The 20,254-nt window shown below is 53.9% G+C and overlaps 1 protein-coding gene across 2 annotated transcripts in view; it reads right to left on the reverse strand.

The window, feature by feature from the left end:
- Positions 1 to 809: 809 nt before the first annotated feature.
- Sh2d3c (SH2 domain containing 3C) overlaps positions 810 to 20,254 on the reverse strand; it is a 37,706-nt gene continuing 18,261 nt past the window's right edge. The window contains exons 3-12 of one of the 2 annotated variants that reach the window (XM_028884740.2): positions 19,132 to 19,171; positions 11,505 to 11,633; positions 9,797 to 10,251; positions 8,980 to 9,104; positions 6,171 to 6,703; positions 4,855 to 4,970; positions 4,271 to 4,442; positions 2,966 to 3,077; positions 2,479 to 2,685; positions 810 to 1,387 (exon numbers count right to left, since the gene is read on the reverse strand). In XM_028884740.2, the coding sequence (XP_028740573.1) occupies positions 1,212 to 1,387; positions 2,479 to 2,685; positions 2,966 to 3,077; positions 4,271 to 4,442; positions 4,855 to 4,970; positions 6,171 to 6,703; positions 8,980 to 9,104; positions 9,797 to 10,251; positions 11,505 to 11,633; positions 19,132 to 19,171 (2,065 nt within the window). In that variant the 3' untranslated portion in view covers positions 810 to 1,211. Of the gene's footprint in view, positions 1,388 to 2,478; positions 2,686 to 2,965; positions 3,078 to 4,270; positions 4,443 to 4,854; positions 4,971 to 6,170; positions 6,704 to 8,979; positions 9,105 to 9,796; positions 10,252 to 11,504; positions 11,634 to 14,850; positions 15,480 to 19,131; positions 19,172 to 20,254 lie in introns of those variants that run through there. The other variant, XM_028884741.2, reaches the window with a different exon arrangement.

Genomic DNA, 20,254 nt, shown 5'->3' on the forward strand with positions numbered 1-20,254 from the left:
GCCTGCCTAGTGGAAAGAGAGAACCATTCCTGCAGATTGTCCTCTGATCTCCACACATGCATGCACACACGGGCTAAATATAAAAAAGCAAATTAATAAGGCAGTAATGCAGTTTCATAAGTCTGAGTAATTCAGAAAAGTGTAACTTTTTTCCTTTTCTTCCTTCTGTTTCATTTTTCAAGATAGGGTTTCTCTGTGCAGCCCTGGCTGTCCTGGAACTCACTCTGTAGACCATGCTGGCCTCAAACTCAGAGATCTGCCTGCCTCTGCCTCCAAAGTGATGGGATTAAAGGTGTGCGCCACCACACCCAGTTGAAAGATTTTTTTATTTTAACTTTATGTGTATGGGTGTTTTGCTTGCACATCACAAGTGTGTCTGATAATCGCAGAGGACAGAAGAGGGCATCAGATCCCCTGGGACCGGAGTTAGAGATTATAAACCACCATGTGGGTGCTGGGAACTGAACCTGAGTTCCCTGGAATATTAGCCAATGCTCTTAACCACTGAGCCACCTCTCTAGAACCCTAACTTCTAAGACTCTTTTACCCCAGACTCGGGGCTGCTTGCTTGTTTATGGCTTCTCTGGACAGGCCTTGGGCTCAGGGAAGGGTGAGGAGTGGGCCCCTACTTCCCGCACTGGCTGGGACTGACTGCCTGAGCTCTGGAGGTCAGGGAGTGGCTTCTCGCCTGCCGTAACCCTGGCTCCCTGTATAATATGGAAAGTCCTTGGTACTAGCCAAGTATTTGTTGAAGTTCTTCACCATTCACCTGAGAAAAAGGGCCCAGGCCTCACAGAAGAAAAACAGAAGAAAGAGCCATTAAAGTTTATTATATGAAAGAGAGAACATGGCTTCTGTACATGTATTTACAGGTCAGACTTATTTACAGCAAGATAGAGACCTAGAGGAAGGAAGAGGTGTGGGGAGCCTCCCATGGCTCAAAAACAGGGAACCTCTGTGGAAATGGGGGGCAGCGGAAGCCGGTGGGAGGAGCAGAGGTTCCTGTCCTTCTGGAAGGGAGACTCAGTGCGTGTGATGGGAGGCTGGAGTTCGGAGTCCATTCAGGACCCTGGAAGTGCAAGGGGGATCCTGGAGTTGAACCCAGAACATTCTTGGGCTGATCACAGTGTCCCTGTGGTGCTCTGGGGAAAGTCCTGAGCCCCTCTGCCCCCAATGCTGCCCGCAGCTGCAGAGAGGCAAGGTCTCCAGGGTCACAGCTCGCTGGAGCGGATGGCAGGTTCCAGCTTGTGAGACAGGGCGGTGAGGACCTTGTCAAACTTCTCATAGCGCCGGGCCTGGCTGCTGTTGGCTCCCTGGCTGCCCCAGAGGAGACGCATCTGGAACTCTGTACTGAACACTTCCAGGAGCTCTGGCCGGGCCTGGAACCCTGCAGGAGTGTGTGGGGGGGAAGCACATGGTCAGGGGTCTCTTCACATCCTTCTGGCCTCACTCTTCGGGGTCTTTCCCTAGGCCTGCAGGAACCCAACCAAATACACTGGGGAACATGGCCTGGCAGCTGGCACCTTGTCTTTCTTCAGCTATTTGCAAATCATGATTTGTAAATGACTAGACAATAACTGGCGTGTGTACATGTGTGGGTGGTGCTGGGGGTGGGACCTAGTATTGGTGTATTTTAAACAAATACTCAACCTCTCAGCAACCTCAGCCCTTAAAAGGTAAAATATTCCTGTAAATTTGAGGGAAGATCCCAGAAGATCCTTTTTGTGTTTTTCTGTAAGTTACTTTTTTTTTAAAGAAACACATTTTTAAAGTACATACAAAGAAAAAGATATACTAGCATATTCACACCATGTATCTCTGGGCAAGTGGATAATTTTCTAAATATTGTTATTGTTATTATTATTTGAGATAGTCTCCCTATATATCTGGAACTTGCTATGTAGATCAGGCTGGCCTTGAACTCAGAGAACAGACTGCATTCCAGGCTGGCCTTGAATTCAGTACGAAGCTGGGGGTGATATTGAACTACTGATGCTCTGTCTGAGTGCTGGGATTGAACCCAGGGCTTTGCATGCCAGGTGTGTGCCCCCTGGGTTTTTTGTGGTCTGAATAATGCCCAAAGCAGGAAAAGAGACATTGTTGGAAGTTACTTTCTCTGCTCCTTTCCCAGAATTCTATGTTCCCCCAGCCAAGGCTCCTTGAAGACTAGGCAGGTCTGTCTTCGTCCTGGGCCTTGGCTGGGCACCTTGCAAACACAAGCTGTCTTGTGGAAAGACAGCTGCTTACTTCCTGGATAAGAGCACCGAGGCCCAAGGCAAAGGTGTCCAGTCTCTCAGCCCACCTCACTTGATGGCCTCACCAACAACTGCTTGTGGAATGCATGAGCGAGGAGATAGGCTAGACTAGGGAGCCAGGAGTCATGACTGAGGTGTAGAAAATGTCAGTGGTTCGAGGCAGGGAAGGGTGATGAGGGGAAGCCAGGGAGGGCAGGATCCCTGGGACCCAGCAGCTACTCACCCTGCAGCTTGACCTCGGCGTTGGTGTGGTAAAGGCCTCCGTGGTGTGCCACAGTGCGGGCGGCCTCCAAGTGGGCTAGCACAATCTCCACACCATGCTCTGTGCTGCCCCAAGGCTCAGGACCCTCGGCGGGGGCGGAGTCACACTCCAATAGAGTAATGAGTGGCAGCACGTGCGGAAAGGTGGTGTTGCTCAGTGGGGGGCTCTCTGTGGGGGGGGGCAGCGCGTACTTAGACCTGGAGACCCTGCCCCCCACCACAGCCCCAGAGAGGCCTGAGGCCCCAGGAGGAGCACGGAGGTCACATGGGGCAGTCCCGTCTTTCCCGGGTGACCCCACCCTGGATGTGGACAGGAAGTACCTGGCTACCCCACGGGGAAAAGTAAAGAAATCAAGCTCTCACCCTCGCCACCCCATGACAGACTTTAGCAACCCAGAGAAGGCTGAAGCCTATGCAAACCCACACAGCAAGATCGGGCCGTAAAGTACCTTTGCCCTCATTGAGGCTTTTGAGGAAAGGCTTGAGTTTCTTCTCATACAGAATGGCGCCCTCCGTGTGTCGCTGCCGCAGGGTCACCCATGTCTGTTCCAGCCTCGAGATCTGGGAAGACCAGACTATTAGAGACTGGCTGAGGAAGGAGCCTCCAGCGGCAGCTGGCCGCAGGGTACCCCACTGAATGGACACCCAGATGTTAGGATAATGTTATTTTCCTGGCTGTCACTCGTGAAATGGGTAACGGTGTTAAACTGTTTTTCATGTCTTCCATGAAGCCATTGCAACACATTTTACAAATCCTAACTCTCGGCTTTGGGCTGTGTAACCCCCCCTGGTTACGCTCTGCCACAGATGCCCACGCTATAAGATAGGACAATACAGGACCTCCCTCGCAGGCTGATTGAGGGATCAGCACCAGTCAGTGGAGCTGTGTGGAAGCGAGCATGCAGAAAGCTCATCAAATGATAGACATTGTGTGTCCTGGTTGTTTGGAAGCAGGGTGTCATGTGTTAAATTTCTGATACCCCTGCTTCTACCTTGAGTGCTGGGGTTACAAGCACTTGGTTTATGAGGTGCTGGCAATGAAATTCATGCTTGGCAAGCACTCGATTAACTGAGTTGTAACCTGGTCCCACTGTATGTTCTTTTTTTTTTTTTTTCTGAGATAGGGCTTCTCTGTGTAGCTTTGCGCCTTTCCTGGATCTCACTCTGTAGCCCAGGCTGGCCTCAAGCTCACAGAGATCCACCTGCCTCTGCCTCCTGAGTGCTGGGTTTAAAGTTGTGCACCACCACCACCCAGCATACATGTTCTATTTTTTAAATGACTTTTTTATGTGCATGTGTGTGTGCTTTATTGTATTTTTGTGCATCAAGTGCATGCAAGCGCCTGTGGAGACTGGAAGGGGGAGTCGGCGTTATAAGCAGCTGTGAGCTGTTTAACATGGGTACTGGGAATGGACCCTGCGTCTTCTAGCAAGAACAGTATGCTCTCTTAAAGGCTGAGCCATCTCTCCAGCCCACCCTCCACCCCGCCCCACCAACACACTATATTCTTTAACCTCACTGTGTCTAATTCATTTTACAGGTGGGGAAACAGAGGCCCAGAGAAGGGTTCAGATCATAACACCTGGAAGGACTCGACTCTCCTGGTTGGTCTTTCAGAGGGAGCCTAGAGACTCTGGAAGTCCTTGTATTTTCCATGCACAGTCTTTCCTACCGCCCCACCCCACCCGGGGGAGAACGCGCCCCGGGCCTCTCTAACAGACAGCCTAGTGGATGCCCCGCGGACCCCGCAGTACCTGGGCCATCTCCAGGGCGCCCATGACCGCGGCGAAGCTGAACATGTTGCCCATCGTCCCCCGCAGCTCAGCCGCCAGCTGGATAGTCTTATGCAGTAACGCTGCCCGCTCCTCGGCGGAGCCTGTGCAGCCCAGGATATCCACCGCCAGCATGATGGACATGGTATGGAACCTGTGAGAGGTCGGATCAGAGGGGACGTGACAAACGCCAAGGCCGAAAGCACAGAGTAAGGACCAAGGGGCGCAGTCAGAGTGACAGGCAAGGCGAAGGGAGCCCAATTGGACAGTGTAAGTTAGGGGCGGGATTGGGATGCCAGGAGGAGGGGCTTGTAATTGACGGGCAGAATCCAAAAGACAAGAGTTTTAGAATGAACACAGTGGACAGCAATGGTGGGTGAGGCCAAGGTTGATGGACATGGGTATGCGAGAAAAGAAACCGATCGATAAGCTGCAGTCTTTAGGAAATGAAGCTGGCTTTGAGCCGAGTACCAAGGGGCTGCGATTGGCTAATGGGACGGGAGGAGTGGTCAGAAGCACTGGGACAGCCCGTAAGTAAGGTAGCCGTGGGCTGGTGCACACCTTACCTTTCCAGCAGGTCTAGTCTCAGCTGCCGGCCATGGGGGAGGGTGAGCAGCTCCATGCCCCAGCGGACTCCCATTAGGGTCTGCATCTCCTTGGTAACGCCCAGTATCCTAGCAACCTGCAAAGACGCCCAAAGGGCTGATTAATTTCCTGTCAGGGTTGGCCCAAGCCATCTGGGAGTCAGAGCTTCATCTTAGAGGGTCGCCTGACTACGAGGCCGGGGTGCAGGACAGGGGGCGGGTTGAATCCCAGCTCCACTGAAAACATGGAGCAAGTGATTTCCCCCTTGCTGAGTGAGCCTCAGTTTCCCCATCTGTAAAATGGGGAATGGGAAAATGCCCAGAGGTATATACCATGTTAAATACTCACTTAAGATTAAGAGCCAGGGGGCTGGAGAGATGGCTCAGTGGTTAAGAGCACTGGCTGCTCTTCCAGAGGACCTGAGTTCAATTCCTAGCACCCACATGGTGGCTCACAACAATCTGTAATAGGATCTGATGCCCTCTTCTGGCCTCAGGCATATATGCAGAGCACTCATACATAAATTATATATAAATAAAATAAAAAAAAAAAAAAGATTAAGAGCCAGGATGCCATTATCCTTGATTGCCAACCCAAGGCCCAGGGAGGGAACTGCCCAAGTTCATACACTTGGGCCTGCAACCCAGTTTCTCCTTCTTCTCGCTCACTTCTGTTCTTTTCTCACTTCCTGGTTTTTCAGACCACCATACACCCCAAACTACAGAGCAAGAAACTGAGGTATGGGGGCTCATAGCAGGGTCAAAACCTCACACCGGGAACTTGACAGTTTGCTTTGTTGTCCACTAGGGGGTGTGGGGGCGGGGCCAGGTTTCTCTTGTCCCTAAAGCAGCCACTGACTTTCTTCAGGCGGGAGCCAGGACATTCTCTACGTTCCCCAAAACGTCAGTCCTCATTCCAAGCCAGCATCTAGAGGCTGTAGGAATATCTTGGTTTGGGCTTTTTAAAAGAAGAAAATGGGCAGGGCTGGTGGTGCACGCCTTTACTTTCAGCGCTGGGAGGCAGAGGCAGGTGGATGTCTGTGAGTTTAAGGCCAGCCTGGTCTACAGAGTGAGTTCCAGGACAGCCAGGGCTACACTGTGAGATTCTAACAAAACAATCTAAAAGATGCCAGGTGATAGATAAACCCAGAGTCCCAGAACCAAGAAGTCAGAAGCCGGGCCACTGGCTTCACTGTCCTTGGGGCATTTGAGGATCAGTCCCTCACCGTCCTGACCCCTGACCCCAACGTCGGAAGACAAAGGTGCTGTCCCCTCCCGAGTGCATTCCTAACACCTACCAGGCAGTCAACCTTGGTGACGTGCCGGGCCAGCGTCCTGGCGTCCGCCTCTGACAGCAGCTCCTTGACCTTGCGCAGAAGCCCCACCTCCAGAGGCCGGTTCTCCTTGGGGATCAGCTGTGACTGGAAGGTAGCCAGGTTGAAAGAAGAGGTGGCTTCCACTACAGGGACCGTGAAGGTCTTGCCCCACTCCCCATCAGAGACGCCATTTTCCAACAGTTCCTTTTGCCTCTCTGCAGAGCTTCTGGTCTTCCGGGGGGCCTCTCCTGCTGCCCACTCTCGGCTGCCACGGACGGGAGGCTGGAGCTGACAGTAATGACCAGAGTCCGGGTCACTGTAGCTGCTGAGTGAGGGTGACGGCGAGGCTTTGCAGAAGGTGTGAGAAGGGCTTGCATGGGGGCCCCTGTCGGACTCCCCTGGAGGCTTTGGAGCATTTCCGTGAGATAGCTGAGGTTCACTGGAGCGGCGGGCAACTGGCGAGGCAGACTGTGCTGTGGTGGAGGGGGTGGCGGGGGCAGCATGGACACGGGTTACTGCAGAGAGGAGGAAGAAGACTAGTTACCTCAGCTGCCCTTAAAAATGGAGCTCCACCTTCTCTTTTTCCCCAAAGAACAGTCTCCGTCCTGTGTAAGAAGGTGGTGTCCCCACCTCCCAGCCTGTAGGGGCAGACCTGTGATACTCAGCAGTTCCCTGAGCCAATGGGGCTTGCATGCCCCTGTCTGGAAGAGGCTGCAACATCAGAAAGCCACAGAGGTGGTCCAGGGAGGCTAAGCCTGCTGAAGTCTAGTGTGCCTGTGGAACTATCACCCAACACGTTAGCAATAATGATGTACTGGATGTGGGGGGTGTGCCCAGAGCTGGTAAAGTGCTGGAGACTCATCGTAACAGTAAAGCCACCAACAAAAAGAGGTGAATGCCAGGCGTGGTGGCACACATCTATAACCACAGCACTGGAGAGGCAGAGCTGGAAGGACAGCCTTGAGTTGGACACCAGCCAGAGCTAATGAGTTCCAAACCAGCTTGAGGTACTTAGAGAGCTCTCGTCTCAAAGTATGTGTGTGGGGGGTGTCGAGATGGCTCAGTGAGCAAAGGTATTTGTCACGAGGTCTAAGAACCGGTTAGATTCCCTGGGACCCGCACAGTGGAAAGACAGACAGCACTCTGAGAAGTTATCATTTGACCTCCACACACGCTGTGGTCCATTGGTGTCCCCTACACCATGCACACATAAGGACATAAATATAAAGGAATTTAAGAACAAAACAATAACTCAGGTGTGGTGGCTCATACCTGAAGTCCCGGACCTCACAAGGCAGAGACAACCAAATCTCTGTAAATTCAAGGCCAGCCTGGTCTACCTAGCAAGTTCCAGGCCAGCCAAGAACCTTAATAGTAAGACCTTTTCTCAAAAAACAAACAAAATGACCCATTCTATGGCAGTAAGGACTTTTATGGTCCCCAATCTACAGCTGAGAAAAAGCTCAGAGAATGTAAGAGATGCCTGCGGCCACTCCGTTTGCAAGGGATAGGACTAGGCTTGAAGCTTAGAAACGGCCCCATTAAGCTGGGCAGAGGTGGCTCACACCTTTGTTCCTAGCACTCTTGAAGCAGAGGTGGGCAGATCTCTGTAAGTGGAGGCCAGCCTGGTCCACAAAGCAAGTTCCAGAGCATCCAGGATTATTACACAGAGAAACCCTGTCTTGAAACACCTCCCTCCCCCCTCCAAAAAAGAAAGAAATTGTCCTGTTACATACTTCTAGTTAAAAAAAAAAATACATAAACATAAGGTGTGGTAGTGCACACCTTTAATTCCAGCACTCATGAGGCAGAAGCAGTCAGGGTTCTGAGTCGAGGCCAGCCTGGTCTGCATAGTGAGCCCCAGGCCAGCCAGGGCTACACAGTGTCTCTGTCTAGAAACACATAAGTAAAAATATAACTGTTCTCACCTGGAGGTGCTGTTTTGAAAGCAAGTGTGTGCAACGACGAAGCTGGTGGCCTGAAGTTAAAGGGAGCCTTGGGGCACACAGTAACGTTCTAGAAGCACAGAGCGCTTCTGCCAGGCCCAGGCTCCCAGGAGACAGCTCCTGGCTCAACTCTTTGATCACTTTGGGGGTAAGACATTTTGTTGGACAGTTTGGGTTTTGTTTTGCTATGTTTTCAGAAATAAACTGGGGGCATATTTTTACTTTTCTTTGAATTTATGAGCACAGTATACCATGATTTCAATTATGTTATGTATCTTAAACTACTCTGAAGTGTTTGCTGAGTGGTTGGGTTTAGGTTTGTTAGACACCTTTAATTTCAGCTCTGGGGAGGCAGAAGCAGGTGGAGCTGTGAGTTTTGTGGCCAGCCTGGTCTACAGAGTTCCAGGACAGCCAGTCTGTTTCAAACAACAAACAAACAGCAGCAGAGCACATTAGCCTGGGTTAGCCTGATCTAAGCTAACACTAGGACCTAGGGATGCACTTGTTACCAGGTCCTTGCTAAGGCAGCTGCAGTGGGAACTTTGCCTGCTGGGGTCAAGCACTGTGGCATGAGTGCCCTGGCCCAGGCTGCACCTCCAGCCGCCTTCCTCCATCCTAGCACTCACACTGAGAACCCACTTTGTGCCCACTGCCTGGCACCCATGGGAACACGATCCACGGTTGCTGCACGGACAGTTGCTTATGCATCAACACCAGCAATTCTGCCACAGGCTTTTCTAGCACATTCCTGAGGGCACTGCTCCCGGCACAGAGGCAGAAACACAGGTAACAGACATTGCCCACCAAAGACAGTAGGGCTTCAGCCCACCCCCTCTGCAGCTTACCGGTGCTGTAGGCAGGGGAGCCGGGACTCTCGGAGATAGGAGACAGGGGTGAGTGTAGATCTGGAATCTGATCCATGCTGAGGGCACAGTTTCTGATGGAGTCCCGAGGATGGGGTAGTGAGGTGCTGTAGACAGGGATTCCATGAGCCCAGAGGTCAGAAATCAGGACATGACCCACCATAGGACCCTACTCCCCACCCCCTGAACTTCAGAAGCAGAAAAAGTGATTGTCAAGTTCAGTCTCTCAATGGACAAATGCAAAAGCTGGAGAAGGAAGAGCTAAGGTGAAGAGATGACTCCCCAGCCCTGGCCCCAGCTGGCCTTGACCACAGCTCACCAATAGCAGGTCCCAATCCCCAAGACAACCCCAGGGGGCCCCGACTCCCACAGACCTGACCCACAGTCCTGCTTCCACTCCCTTACTTTCTAGTTACCTCCCCCCTCCATTACCCTGCTTTCCCTCTCTATCCCTACCCAAAATTCTCTTCTAGGCTCATCGACACGGAGACACAGCTTGGGGACACCTGGCTAAGCTGAGGCTTCTCAGCTCCTCTGTCTCTCCTGTCCCTAGAGGAATGGCAGGAAGAGACACGCAGGCCGGAACCCAGCTTATCCTCACGGTCTCTGTAAATCAGACCATAGACCCCGCTGTCTGCACAGACAACCTCTCATGGTGCCCTCAGGGAGTGCAGACCTGTGTTCCAGCCTCCACTCCCCTGTACAGAGCCTCACATAGCTCAGGGAAGCTGGGCCTCTCCCTCCTGTCTCCCTATTGACACCCCATCTAACAAACCAGGAGAGTGGGGGCCTGACTGACCTGTTGGGGCAGCCATCGCTGCGGGTGACCTTGTCAGAGGTCAGCCCATCCGTCATGGTGACGCTTCGTCTCTTCATGTGGCTGCCCTTGGAGCCTGAGGGGCTGACAGGGCTGGCAGCCTTGCTGCCGGCCTGGCTCAAGCCATAGCTGGCCTCGAGGTAGCGAAGGGGGAAGGTGCGGTTGACGGGGCAGTAGATGATGGCCCCACTCTGTTCGGACACGGCCTTACGGCTGCCCACGTGGTAGCGCACGAGGGCAGGCACGTGGTCGAAGCTCTCCTGCTCAAACAGGTACTGGATGTGGGTGTAGCTCTCACCCGCCTTCACCACCACCTTGTTAATCTTGAAGTGCAAGGCCTGGTTGTGCCAGCGACACGTGAGCACGTAGTCCCCGAGGCTGGTGAGTGAGTCACGGATGAGGAAGTCACCATTGCGCTGCACCAGGGTCTCAGAGACCTACAGAAGGTACAGCGGAACTAAGTTTACCAGAATACCAGAACCAGGGTCAGGAGACATGGTGACGTTGAACTGGGGACACCAGACAGCATCCGGAGCAGTTAGTAGACACCGGACATCTGAAGCTTAGACCCAGTTGAGCTTAGCACCTCAGTTGAGGCCATGGGTCAGGGACACAGAGGCTCAGGGATGACCGGAGGTGGTGGAATGCACACAGGGCACAAGGACTGGAAATGTTGGAATCACTGTGACTAGAGACCTAGGTCTCAGACCCAGCCACTCTTGGGGTTCTTGCCAAGCAAAGTGAGTTCCAGACACTCTCTCCTCTGCCCACTCCAGACCCAGGACACACCCCAGCTCTGGGTGTGTCTGCTCCCTTGAGATGCCCTCTGCCTAGAATACAGCTGATGAACCTGCGTGTCTCCCAAGGGCTCCACTCAGGACCCTTCCTAGGGACCACCTGCATTTCTGCACAGCACTCTGTCCTTACTTCTGTGAAAGACTTGATGCTCTGCACACATTCAGAGCCACCAGCCTCCAACGAAGCTGCCACCTGATTTATCCATCTCCACAAACATGATCCCCTGTGCTAGGGCACAGGACCAGGTGACCCATCAGTCCAGGTCTGTGATTTACAAAGTCCTCTAAGCCCAGATACTCAACATGGCCCAAACTGAGTGGCCCCAAAATGGATGTTCTCAGCCAGGCAGTGGTGGTGCATGCCTGGATTACCAGTACTCAGGCAGAGGCAGGTGAATCTCTTGAGTTCAAGGCCAGTCTGGTCTACAAAGTGAGTTCCAGGACAGCCAGGGCTACACAGAGAAACCTGTCCTGAAAAACCAAAAGGTTGTTCTCTAACCAAACTCACACGAGGCTGACCTATAAGGCAGGAATAACCAAACACAGTAAGAACAACACTTCTTGTGCTCATATTCACTGGTGCTGGACATCTTACCTCACCTGCATTCATTCACTTCGCCTTCGCCATAGTTCCTCCCTTTTAAGAGAGAGTCTCACTGTGAAGTGCACCACTGCCTTTGAAGGGGATATGCTCTCCATTGTACAGATGAGGACGCCAGGGCCTTGAGGGCTGACATGACTCTCTCAAGGTCACAAGGTAAATGGTAAAGCTAAGCCGCATCCTCACCAATGAACATGCCAGAGCCTCTCTGGTGCCTGGAGCCCGGGCTGAGGTTGGCAGAGGTGTGGGGAGAAGGGTCCAGGGCTGAGATCCCTGCCTGGGACCTGCTCACCTCACGAGGGATGCGTCCGTGGTACCAGGCATGGCTGCGGAGGTCTGTGCTGTTGAGTTTCAGCTCTTCTTCCAGCTCCTTGTGCAGTTTCTCCGGTGAGGAGTCGAGAATGTACTTCTCCTTGGAGAACTGCATGGGGATAGTGAGATTGGCATCTCCTTTTCCTCCCAGCTCACCCTGCCCCAGGTCATCTTTAATCCTGGGATTGATGAAAACACTAAAACATTTGCCATGGCTCCTCACCCGCGGGTCCCTAGCCCAGCTGGGGTAAAATCTCAATTTATTCTACCGGAAGCACCTATGCAAGGGCTGGATGCAGCGACACACAAGTCAGGCCCTGTCCTCCAGTAAGTCCCCGAGCTAAGAGGTGAGCCAAAGGGGCCGAAGGAGGTGGCTGCCATCAGCACCAGGGTGCTGGACAGCGCCAAAGAGCCCTTGCTCTCTCCTGGCCAGGGGATTGAGTCTGTGAGAGGTGAGGGACCAGACAAGGGACTTTCTGAAGGAGACCGGTACAAAAGCCCTCTAGAGACAGCAGGACCATCTTGAAGAGAGGCCGCCTACAAGTCAGTCTGAGAGGCAGCAAGTGTCTGGACCAACTGACTGAACAGATGAGGCTACATCCGGGAATGTGTGTGGTGGGGTAGAAGGGCCGGAGGCAACCATAACATGGGCAGGGACCCTCACAGACATCCCACTGCCCATTACAGTCCTCCAGGCCCCTCCCCTTGCAATCTCAAGTGATCCTGCCAGGTTGGAAACTGTAGCCCTGTGGGGCGTCTAAGGTCACTCACTGAAGTAGAGTCCAGGGCTCTACCTTCCCAGCTACCTATGGTGGGCAGCCCTGGTTTTAGAGGTTACCCAACCCCAGGGATCTTATCACCAGAGGAGAGTCCCATGGCCAGGCACACCCCATGGTAGAGGCAAGCTCACCCTGAGCAGTCTAGGCCTTAACTCTTTCCTCAGTAAAATGAGTGGGACTCCAGGATCTGCCTCACCTCACGGCTACTTGTCACTGTACGGCTTTACCAGTCCCTAAAGATGGCTGCTCCAAGACACGCATTCTAGAACTGGTCAGAAGTGTACAGACAGGTAAGGCCAGGGTATGGAGTCTCTCCTGGCTACTTCTAGTGTGTGGCAAGCCACTCCTCAGACATTTCCAGACCCACACTCCACACAGACTTCATCCTTATCTCCACCGTTTCCCAACAACCATGATTCCAGCTCCAGTAACAGCTAGATTCTCCAGCCGCAGCCATTCAACATGGACCAGCCTCAGCTTGGGTACTATGCTGGACCCCAAGGTGACCAGGATAGTCCACTGCCTAGAGGAGCCGTGCAGACCCCCACACTCAATTCCAGGTGTCTACATCTTCAGAGATGCAGTGTCCAGAGACTGGTAGAAGCCAGATGTGCAGGGAGGGGCTGAGGCAAAGGTGGGGGGGGGGCTGTGGGCAGATTTGGGTCTCTGATGGTGAGGCAGGCTGGACAGGTCTGTGGCACTGCCTGGGGAGCTGGGAGACCACCCAGAAGCCGCAGAACAGGGCAGTGTGGCGCCAGGCTCGCTCCCCTGCCTGCAGAGAGTGCCTGAGCGCCTCAGTCAGCGGCGGAGGAGCACTGAGCACTGACGCAGCCACAAGGAAGGGGGGTTAGGTGGCCGATGGTTGAGTAAGGGAAGAAGGCCGAGGGCCAGACAGGATGGACGCCAGTGGAAATCCTGAGAGGAGGATGGCTCCTTCTTTGAAAGGCAGCTAGAGCAGAAACAGGAACGTGTGGCTGTGGGTCCGTGGCGGTGTAGGCTCTGATGCCTTCCGCGTTCTGGAGACAGAGGGGGTCATCTGGTCGCACAGGGGAAGGGCAGGGACTGGGGCTGGACTTGCTGCAAGGCCTCTGCCCACACACAGTAGACATCAATGCCCTGCCAGGCCAGAGAGGGCTTGGCAAAGCGGAGATTTGGGCCTTCTCCGACTCCCGCACTTCTCCAAGAGGTCCTCTTATTCCTTAGGGTCATTAGCCTCCTCCCTTTTATTCTGAAGCGCTCACACCAGCCCAGGCCTCCTCCCAGCCCACCCCTTCGAACCTCACAGGATTCTGGGAAAGGTGAGAGGCTCAGGGAAATGGATGCCGTACCCAGCCTTACACATACACACACACACCACTCTCTGCTCTTAACAGAGGACACACTGGGACTCCCCTCCCAATTCTGAGGCAGAGTAGGGGCAGACTGTCCCAAAGAACGTGGACACGACACTGTGTGACCTTGGGCAAGTCACTTCCCCTGGCTGGGCCTGAGTGGCTTCATCTATAAAAGGGTTCTGGAGACTGGCACCTCATTTTCAGCCCTAATCACAAGTCAGAGTTGGGTTGAAGGGACCAACCTCCCACATACCTGGGGATAGGAAACCCTAGGACCCCTGTGACCTCCTCCTCACCCTGGGCCTCAGGGTCCTCAGCTGCCAAGAGTTGAGGGGGGGGTAGGTGCAAATGCAGCATCCCTGAGCTCGGAGCACTGCGATTGGCCAGAGATGATCTCACCGCCTCCCGGCCTGCGCACGCCTGATTGGCCCGCGCGGGGATGCTGCGCTCCGCTGCCGGCGGGGCCGTCATTCAGGCGGGCTCGGAGCAAGTGTGTGTGTGAGGTTGGGGGCGCTCAGAGGTGAGGCGCCCCGCGTCTCCCAGGAAGCCCGAGAGGCAGGAGTGTAGAGAACCTCTGTCAGGGTCTCAGCCTCTTCCCACCAGCCCGTGCCCAGCACTACCCCCAGCTCCCTTAGGTATCCCAACCCCTGGCACAGCTACCCCAGAGGATGCTCCGCAGAGAGGCGGGGTCCAGGTCCTCCCCTCCACCCCCTTCCGTTTAACCCTCGCACCGCCGCTGCGAGCCCCTGCACTGCTGGGCCAGCTGGGCTGGGAGACCTGCACCCCCAACACCCTGAACCCACCCAGATGGCAGGAGGGTGGTGACACCGTGGTCTCCGCCGCGTGCCCTGTAGCACACTGGCCCTAACTCAGCTTCTAGACACCAGCTCTGCGTCCCTGGTACAATGGGGACTCAGGTGGCCCAGGGTCAGCAGCAGGGACCCCATAGCGTACTGGAGGAAGCCCACCTCCCAGCCCGAGTCCCAGCTCCAACTCGCTCCCACGTCTCCTGCAGTTCGGAGTCGAAGGAATTGACCCCCTGGACCCGCGCCCCGCGGAGCGCCATGGGTACCCCGAGGTGAGCTTGGAGCGACCCCGCCCCCTCCCTTCGCCCATGGCCGGACCCGCACAACCCTGCGGGGATGCTCTCGGACTGCAGTCCCCATCACAGCGGCCGGGCGCAGTGACCCGGGTCCCCGTGCCGCCCCCTCACCTGCACCTGCACCAGTGAGCCCCGGTAGAAGCAGCAGGCTGCTGCGGACAGCGCACTCCACAGGCTGCAGCGCTCCGTCATGGTGCGGCCGGGAGACCCGGGTCCCCCGAGCGTGCCGGGGGTGGAGGCCGAAGGGGCAGGGGCGCGGGGACCGACCGGGCTGGGCACCGGCTGCGCGTGCCTCTCAGCGGCGCGATTACCTCATCGCCTGGTCGGGGGAGGAGCGGGGAGGCGGGGCGGGGAGACCCCACCCTCCAGCCAGCTGGGTAGGGAGGGGAGCGAGGAGAGGGAGGGGAGGGCACCATTGTTCCTCCCTCTAACACCACCCCATTCCCCTATGCGGGTTCCCCAGGACCTGCCAAGAGGGATGCTCCCCAGGGCAGCAGGGTGGGTGGGGACCCCGAGGCGGGCGATGGGGTTCCTGCTTTTCGCCACTCTCGTACCCCTCCGGGTCTTGCAGACCCAGAGCCAGCGGGGACTCTGAATTCAATTCGATCTAAAGCTACAAAAATCCCCATGTTTAAGCCAATCCTTTGTGGCTTCAGGTTTCTCATCTCTGGTTGAGAATACAGCAGGGTTAGATCAGCTGACTCGGGCAGTGCTACAGTCCGGATGCTGAGTGCCAAGCGCGGCTCACCCACCTGCCTCTCTAACTCCCAGGCTTCCCGCCCTGGGGCCCTTCTCTTTGAACCCGGACTGGCTTGCGTGGAGGTGTCTGGAATACAAGGTGAAGACCTGCGCGGAACTTTGAGTGTCATCAGGCTCGATCAAAAAAGTTGCCTGGTGAAGAAAATTATCCGGTAAAGACATCCTACTTCTTAGCTCGGGATCACAAAGCCTGGGTTGGGGGTAAGAGCTCGCCTAGAGAGCGTGTCTAGCAAGGGTTAGGCGCTGCGTCCAATGTCAGCACATAAGGAATCACACGGTCAGAATCTGGACTCGAAGGCTGTGGATGTATGTGTTCCAGCTGGTAGAACACTTGCTTGCTGCCCAGCATGCACTCGCCAGCACTACACCAACTGGGTGTGATCTCAGCACTCAGAGGGTGGAAGCAGGAATGTCACAAGTTCAAGATCATCTTTGTCTACAAGTTAAACCCAAGGCCAGTCTGGGCTACATGAGACCTATTCTAATAATAATAACCCCAAAAACTGGATATGGCATCCAAACCTGTCTGTGACCTTAAGCAGGTGAGCCCACCTCTCTGGGCCCCAGATAACTATTTCTTTCCTATAGATATACCTGGAGCTCCAAGCATGGAGCTTGAAACTTTATAGGCTTGGTATTTTTTTTTTGAAAGATTTATTTATTATGTATCTGTAGGTACACCATTATGTCAGAAGAGGACATCACATCCCACTAGAGATAGTTGCGAGCCACCATGTGGTTACTGGGAATTGAACTCAGGACCTCTGGAAGAACAGGCAGTGCTCTTAACTGCTGAGCCATCTGTCCAGCCCCCTGGGCTTGGTATTTTAAAATCCTGAGAGTCCAGGATTCCTGTCATTGTTTGGGGATTGTGGGGTTTTAGATACCCTTCAATGTTGAACACTTCAGGGCAGAAATGGAGTTTGGAAGCTACCGATTCCAACCCTCAGCAGCAGAGACTTTAAAAACAAAGCTGAGCTTGCTTTGAGTACTGCCCAGCAGTCCCAGCGAGCAGGTGGTGCTCCTTGTAGGGTTTTTAGTCTTTTCCTCTTTGTAATGGAGATGCAACCCAGGGTCTCAAGCAAGGTAGGCTGTACCCCAGCTCCGCCCTCAACCCTGAGATCTACATTTTAATTCCAGAAATGAGTCCCCAAACTTCATAAAGTTCTCACTGCCTTGCCAGACGTAGCTGATCTGTGACATTCAAGTCCCACTCTGGCTCTGCTCCCCCATATAACCGCTCCCCCGTGTTACAGCAGCTCAGTGACTTGATGTCCCTGAAATTTGGGGCCAGGCCAGCCTGTCCTGGTCCAGACTCAAGCATTCCCTTGTGGGTACAGTCTCATTGAGCCCCCCAAAGTCCCCTGTTTCACATGAGCAAATGCTAAGTCCCAGAGAAGCAAGTCACTTCCAAACTTGAGACCAAAATCTAGACTGGGGACATATAGCTTTGTGAGTAGGTGCTGACCTTGCCTGCAGGAAGCCTTGGGTTTGATGCTCAGCACCACATAAACCAAGCATGGTGGTGAATGGCTGAAATGCTAGGACTCTGGAAGTCGAGGTGGGAGGGTAAAAAGTCCCAGGTCCTCTTTGGCTACATAGTAAGATTGAGGCTGCCCTCGGCTACATGAGACCCTGTCTTGTACACACACACACACACACACACACACACACACACACACACACACACAAGCTGTTGGCACATATCTTTAATCCCAGCACTGAAGAGGTAGAAGCTGGTGTTTGAGACCAACTTGTTCTATATGGTGAATTCCAGAGCTACATTATAAGACAGACTGTCTAAAAATAAATAAATCGGCCAGGCGGCAGTGGCGCACGCCTTTAATCCCAGCACTCGGGAGGCAGAGGCAGGCGGATCTCTGTGAGTTCGAGGCCAGCCTGGTCTGCAGAGAAAGTTCCAGGACAGCCAGGACTGTTTCACAGAGAAACTCTGTCTTGAAAAACCAAATAAATAAATAAATAAATAAATAAATAAATAAATAAATAAATAAATAAATAATAAATCATAAGTCTGGATTATAAAATGAGCCCAAACCCTGAGTAGCTCTTCTCTGGTTCCTGCCTTGTCTGAGAGCGGGCAGGTTTCCTTCCCGCTGCAGTATCTGCTGCTCTTCCGAGGTCTGGCTCAGAGGGAGCCTCTGACGGTGGAAGAGCCAAGGGCATGGTCTTGAGTCTGAGCATCAAGCTTGGGGCACAGTGCCAGCTCTGCCCCTACAGAATCCCTTGTGAGTGGGAGGAAGTCGCTCGTTTCTAATCTGCAAATGGAAACCCCAAAAACAACAACGAAGAGTCAGGAGGGCTCCGTGGGTAAAGGCCCTGCTGCCAAGGCTGGCCACCGAGTCCCAGAACCCACGCGGTGGGAGGAGAGAACTGACTCCCACAATTTCTCCTCCGACTCCGACATGCACACTAAATACATAGACAGACAAATAATAAATAAATATTTTTTAAGTTTACAAAGGAGCAAACCAGCCTCGGCCAGCCCTCAGCAGCCAGCCTGCTTTTGCGGAGAACCAGCTTTCAAAATGTTCCTTAGCCTTTGGTATTGTTATGGTTACTTGAAAACCGACGTCTTCCTGGGTCTTACGCTATAGTCCACGTGGCCTGGAACTGCCCGCTGTCCTCCCACCTCAACCTCCCGAGTTGGAGATGACAATCACGTGCCATTGTGCTCAGCAAACACCCCCCTCCCCATATCGTGTGGCTGGCTAACTCTAAAGTGTTGGGCACACAAGCAGGTACAATGAGTTCAATCTCCAGCCAAAACAAAAACAAAACAACAACAAAAAACAGGTGTGATGGCGCTGGTTTGTAACCTCAGCATTGGGAGAGGACACAGAAAGATCCTGGGGGCTCGTGGGCCTGCCAGCGTAACCTAATCAGCCAGCCCCCAGGTCACAGAGAGACCCACAGTGGACAGGAAGAACCATGAGGTCTACTTCACACACACACACACACACACATACACACACGCACACGCACATGCACACGCACAAGCACACGCACACGCACACGCGCACACACACAAACTACACTGTAAACACTCCCAGTGCCTATAACAAGTTAGGCATTTTGCTTGTTTGTTTTACCCAGGCTGGCCTCAAAACTCATTATGTAGCTAAGGATGACCTTGAATTTAACCTTCTGCCCCTTGAGTGCTGGGATTATAGGCATGCAGGACCACTCAATGTATGTGGTGCTGGGGATTGACCCCCAAGGCCTTCTGCAGATTGGGCATGCACTCTATCAACTGAGCCATAGTCCCAGCCACCAAATTAGGCTCTTGATGTCTGTGAATTGTGTCCCGTCTATGCTGAAGATCTGAGTCACCTCTCCTGCTGCCCCCTCCCAGCACCAGGACTCAGCAGATGCCCCGAGGCTGGGTGGGATCTCACTGTGGTGGCCACTGCATGGGGACACCCTTGGGATACTGTCCAGCTGGTGGGTTTGGGGCCAGCGGAGTGACGGGAAGCATGGGAAATAGCTGTCCAGAATGACCCGTCCCCGGAGGCTGCCCACCCTCTGACCTTCTCCTTCCAGGAGGAAGTTTAGTTCATAACAGGCACCAAGCACTCTGTCACACCAGGGCCACCCCCAGCTTGCCTCTCCTACCTTCACATAGTCCCCAGCAGCCTCCGGTTCTCCAGCGGCCCTGGAAGAAGGGAAAGAGGTGAATATTCTCAGTGCTTCTCAGATCTCCGGTGTGTTCGCCTGTCTGCCGGCCTGGGGCTGGCCCTGGCCTTGGGAGTCCAGAATGTTATCCATCCCTAGGGCAGGAGGATGGACCTGTGTGGCTGCTCCACCCCTGCCAGCTGTGCAACCCTGAGGAGGTTCCTTTACCTCTCTGATCCTAGGTTTCCTCTCCATAGATCAGAAACAAAGATAGCCACTGCCTAAAGGAGTAGTCTGGAGGACCGAGGCTAAGTGTTCACCCAGCTCATGATGCTTCCTGTCCCTGCCTCCCCAACCTGATCCCTACTCCTGACTGAGGCTCAACCCCTCTCCTCTGGCCCTTTGGTCCACGTTGCCAGTGTATTAGCTAGCCACTGCTGGTTACAGCCTGTACACACCTGTTCTCTCTGCCTTCAGGGCAGCACGGATGAAGCCTACAGAGGCCAGAGGACGGTGGTGGCTATTTTTCCAGGATGTTGAACAAACAGCCTTCCCCTTTGTGAGTCAGTTCCCCCAGCCAGGGCTGTGTGTGTGTCCGTGCGCGCACTTTTGTGTTTTCCATTTGTTTGGAGACGGGGTCTCACGTAGCCCAGACTGGACTCAAATGTACTAGGCAGGTGAAACTGACTTTGAACTTCTGATCCACCTGCCTCCACCTGAATCCTGGGATCCTAGAGGCACATCACCACCCTCAGGCCTAAACCTTTGTCTAATGCAGCCCCATTTCTCACCAGAGCCCTCCTGTTCCCTTCAGTCTCCCCACATCTGAGGCATCTCCAGTTTGCCGCCTACCAGCAGATGCTGTTCCTCCACTCTCTTCCCTTCTCCGGGTACCAGCTCCCTCCTTCCTGCTGTGACAGCCAAAGCCTCACATCCACTTTCTGTTTTGTTTGTTTTGTTTTTCGAGACAGGGTTTCTCTGTGTAGCTTTGGAGCCTATCCTGAAACTCGATATGTAGCCCAGGCTGGCCTCGCTCGAACTCACAGAGATCCGCCTGCCTCTGCCTCCCGAGTGCTGGGATTAGTGTGCACCACCACCGCCTGGCCCTCAGGTCCACTATCTA

The sequence above is a fragment of the Peromyscus leucopus genome, chromosome 4, assembly GCF_004664715.2.
Source record: "Peromyscus leucopus breed LL Stock chromosome 4, UCI_PerLeu_2.1, whole genome shotgun sequence".
Lineage (NCBI taxonomy): Eukaryota > Metazoa > Chordata > Mammalia > Rodentia > Cricetidae > Peromyscus > Peromyscus leucopus.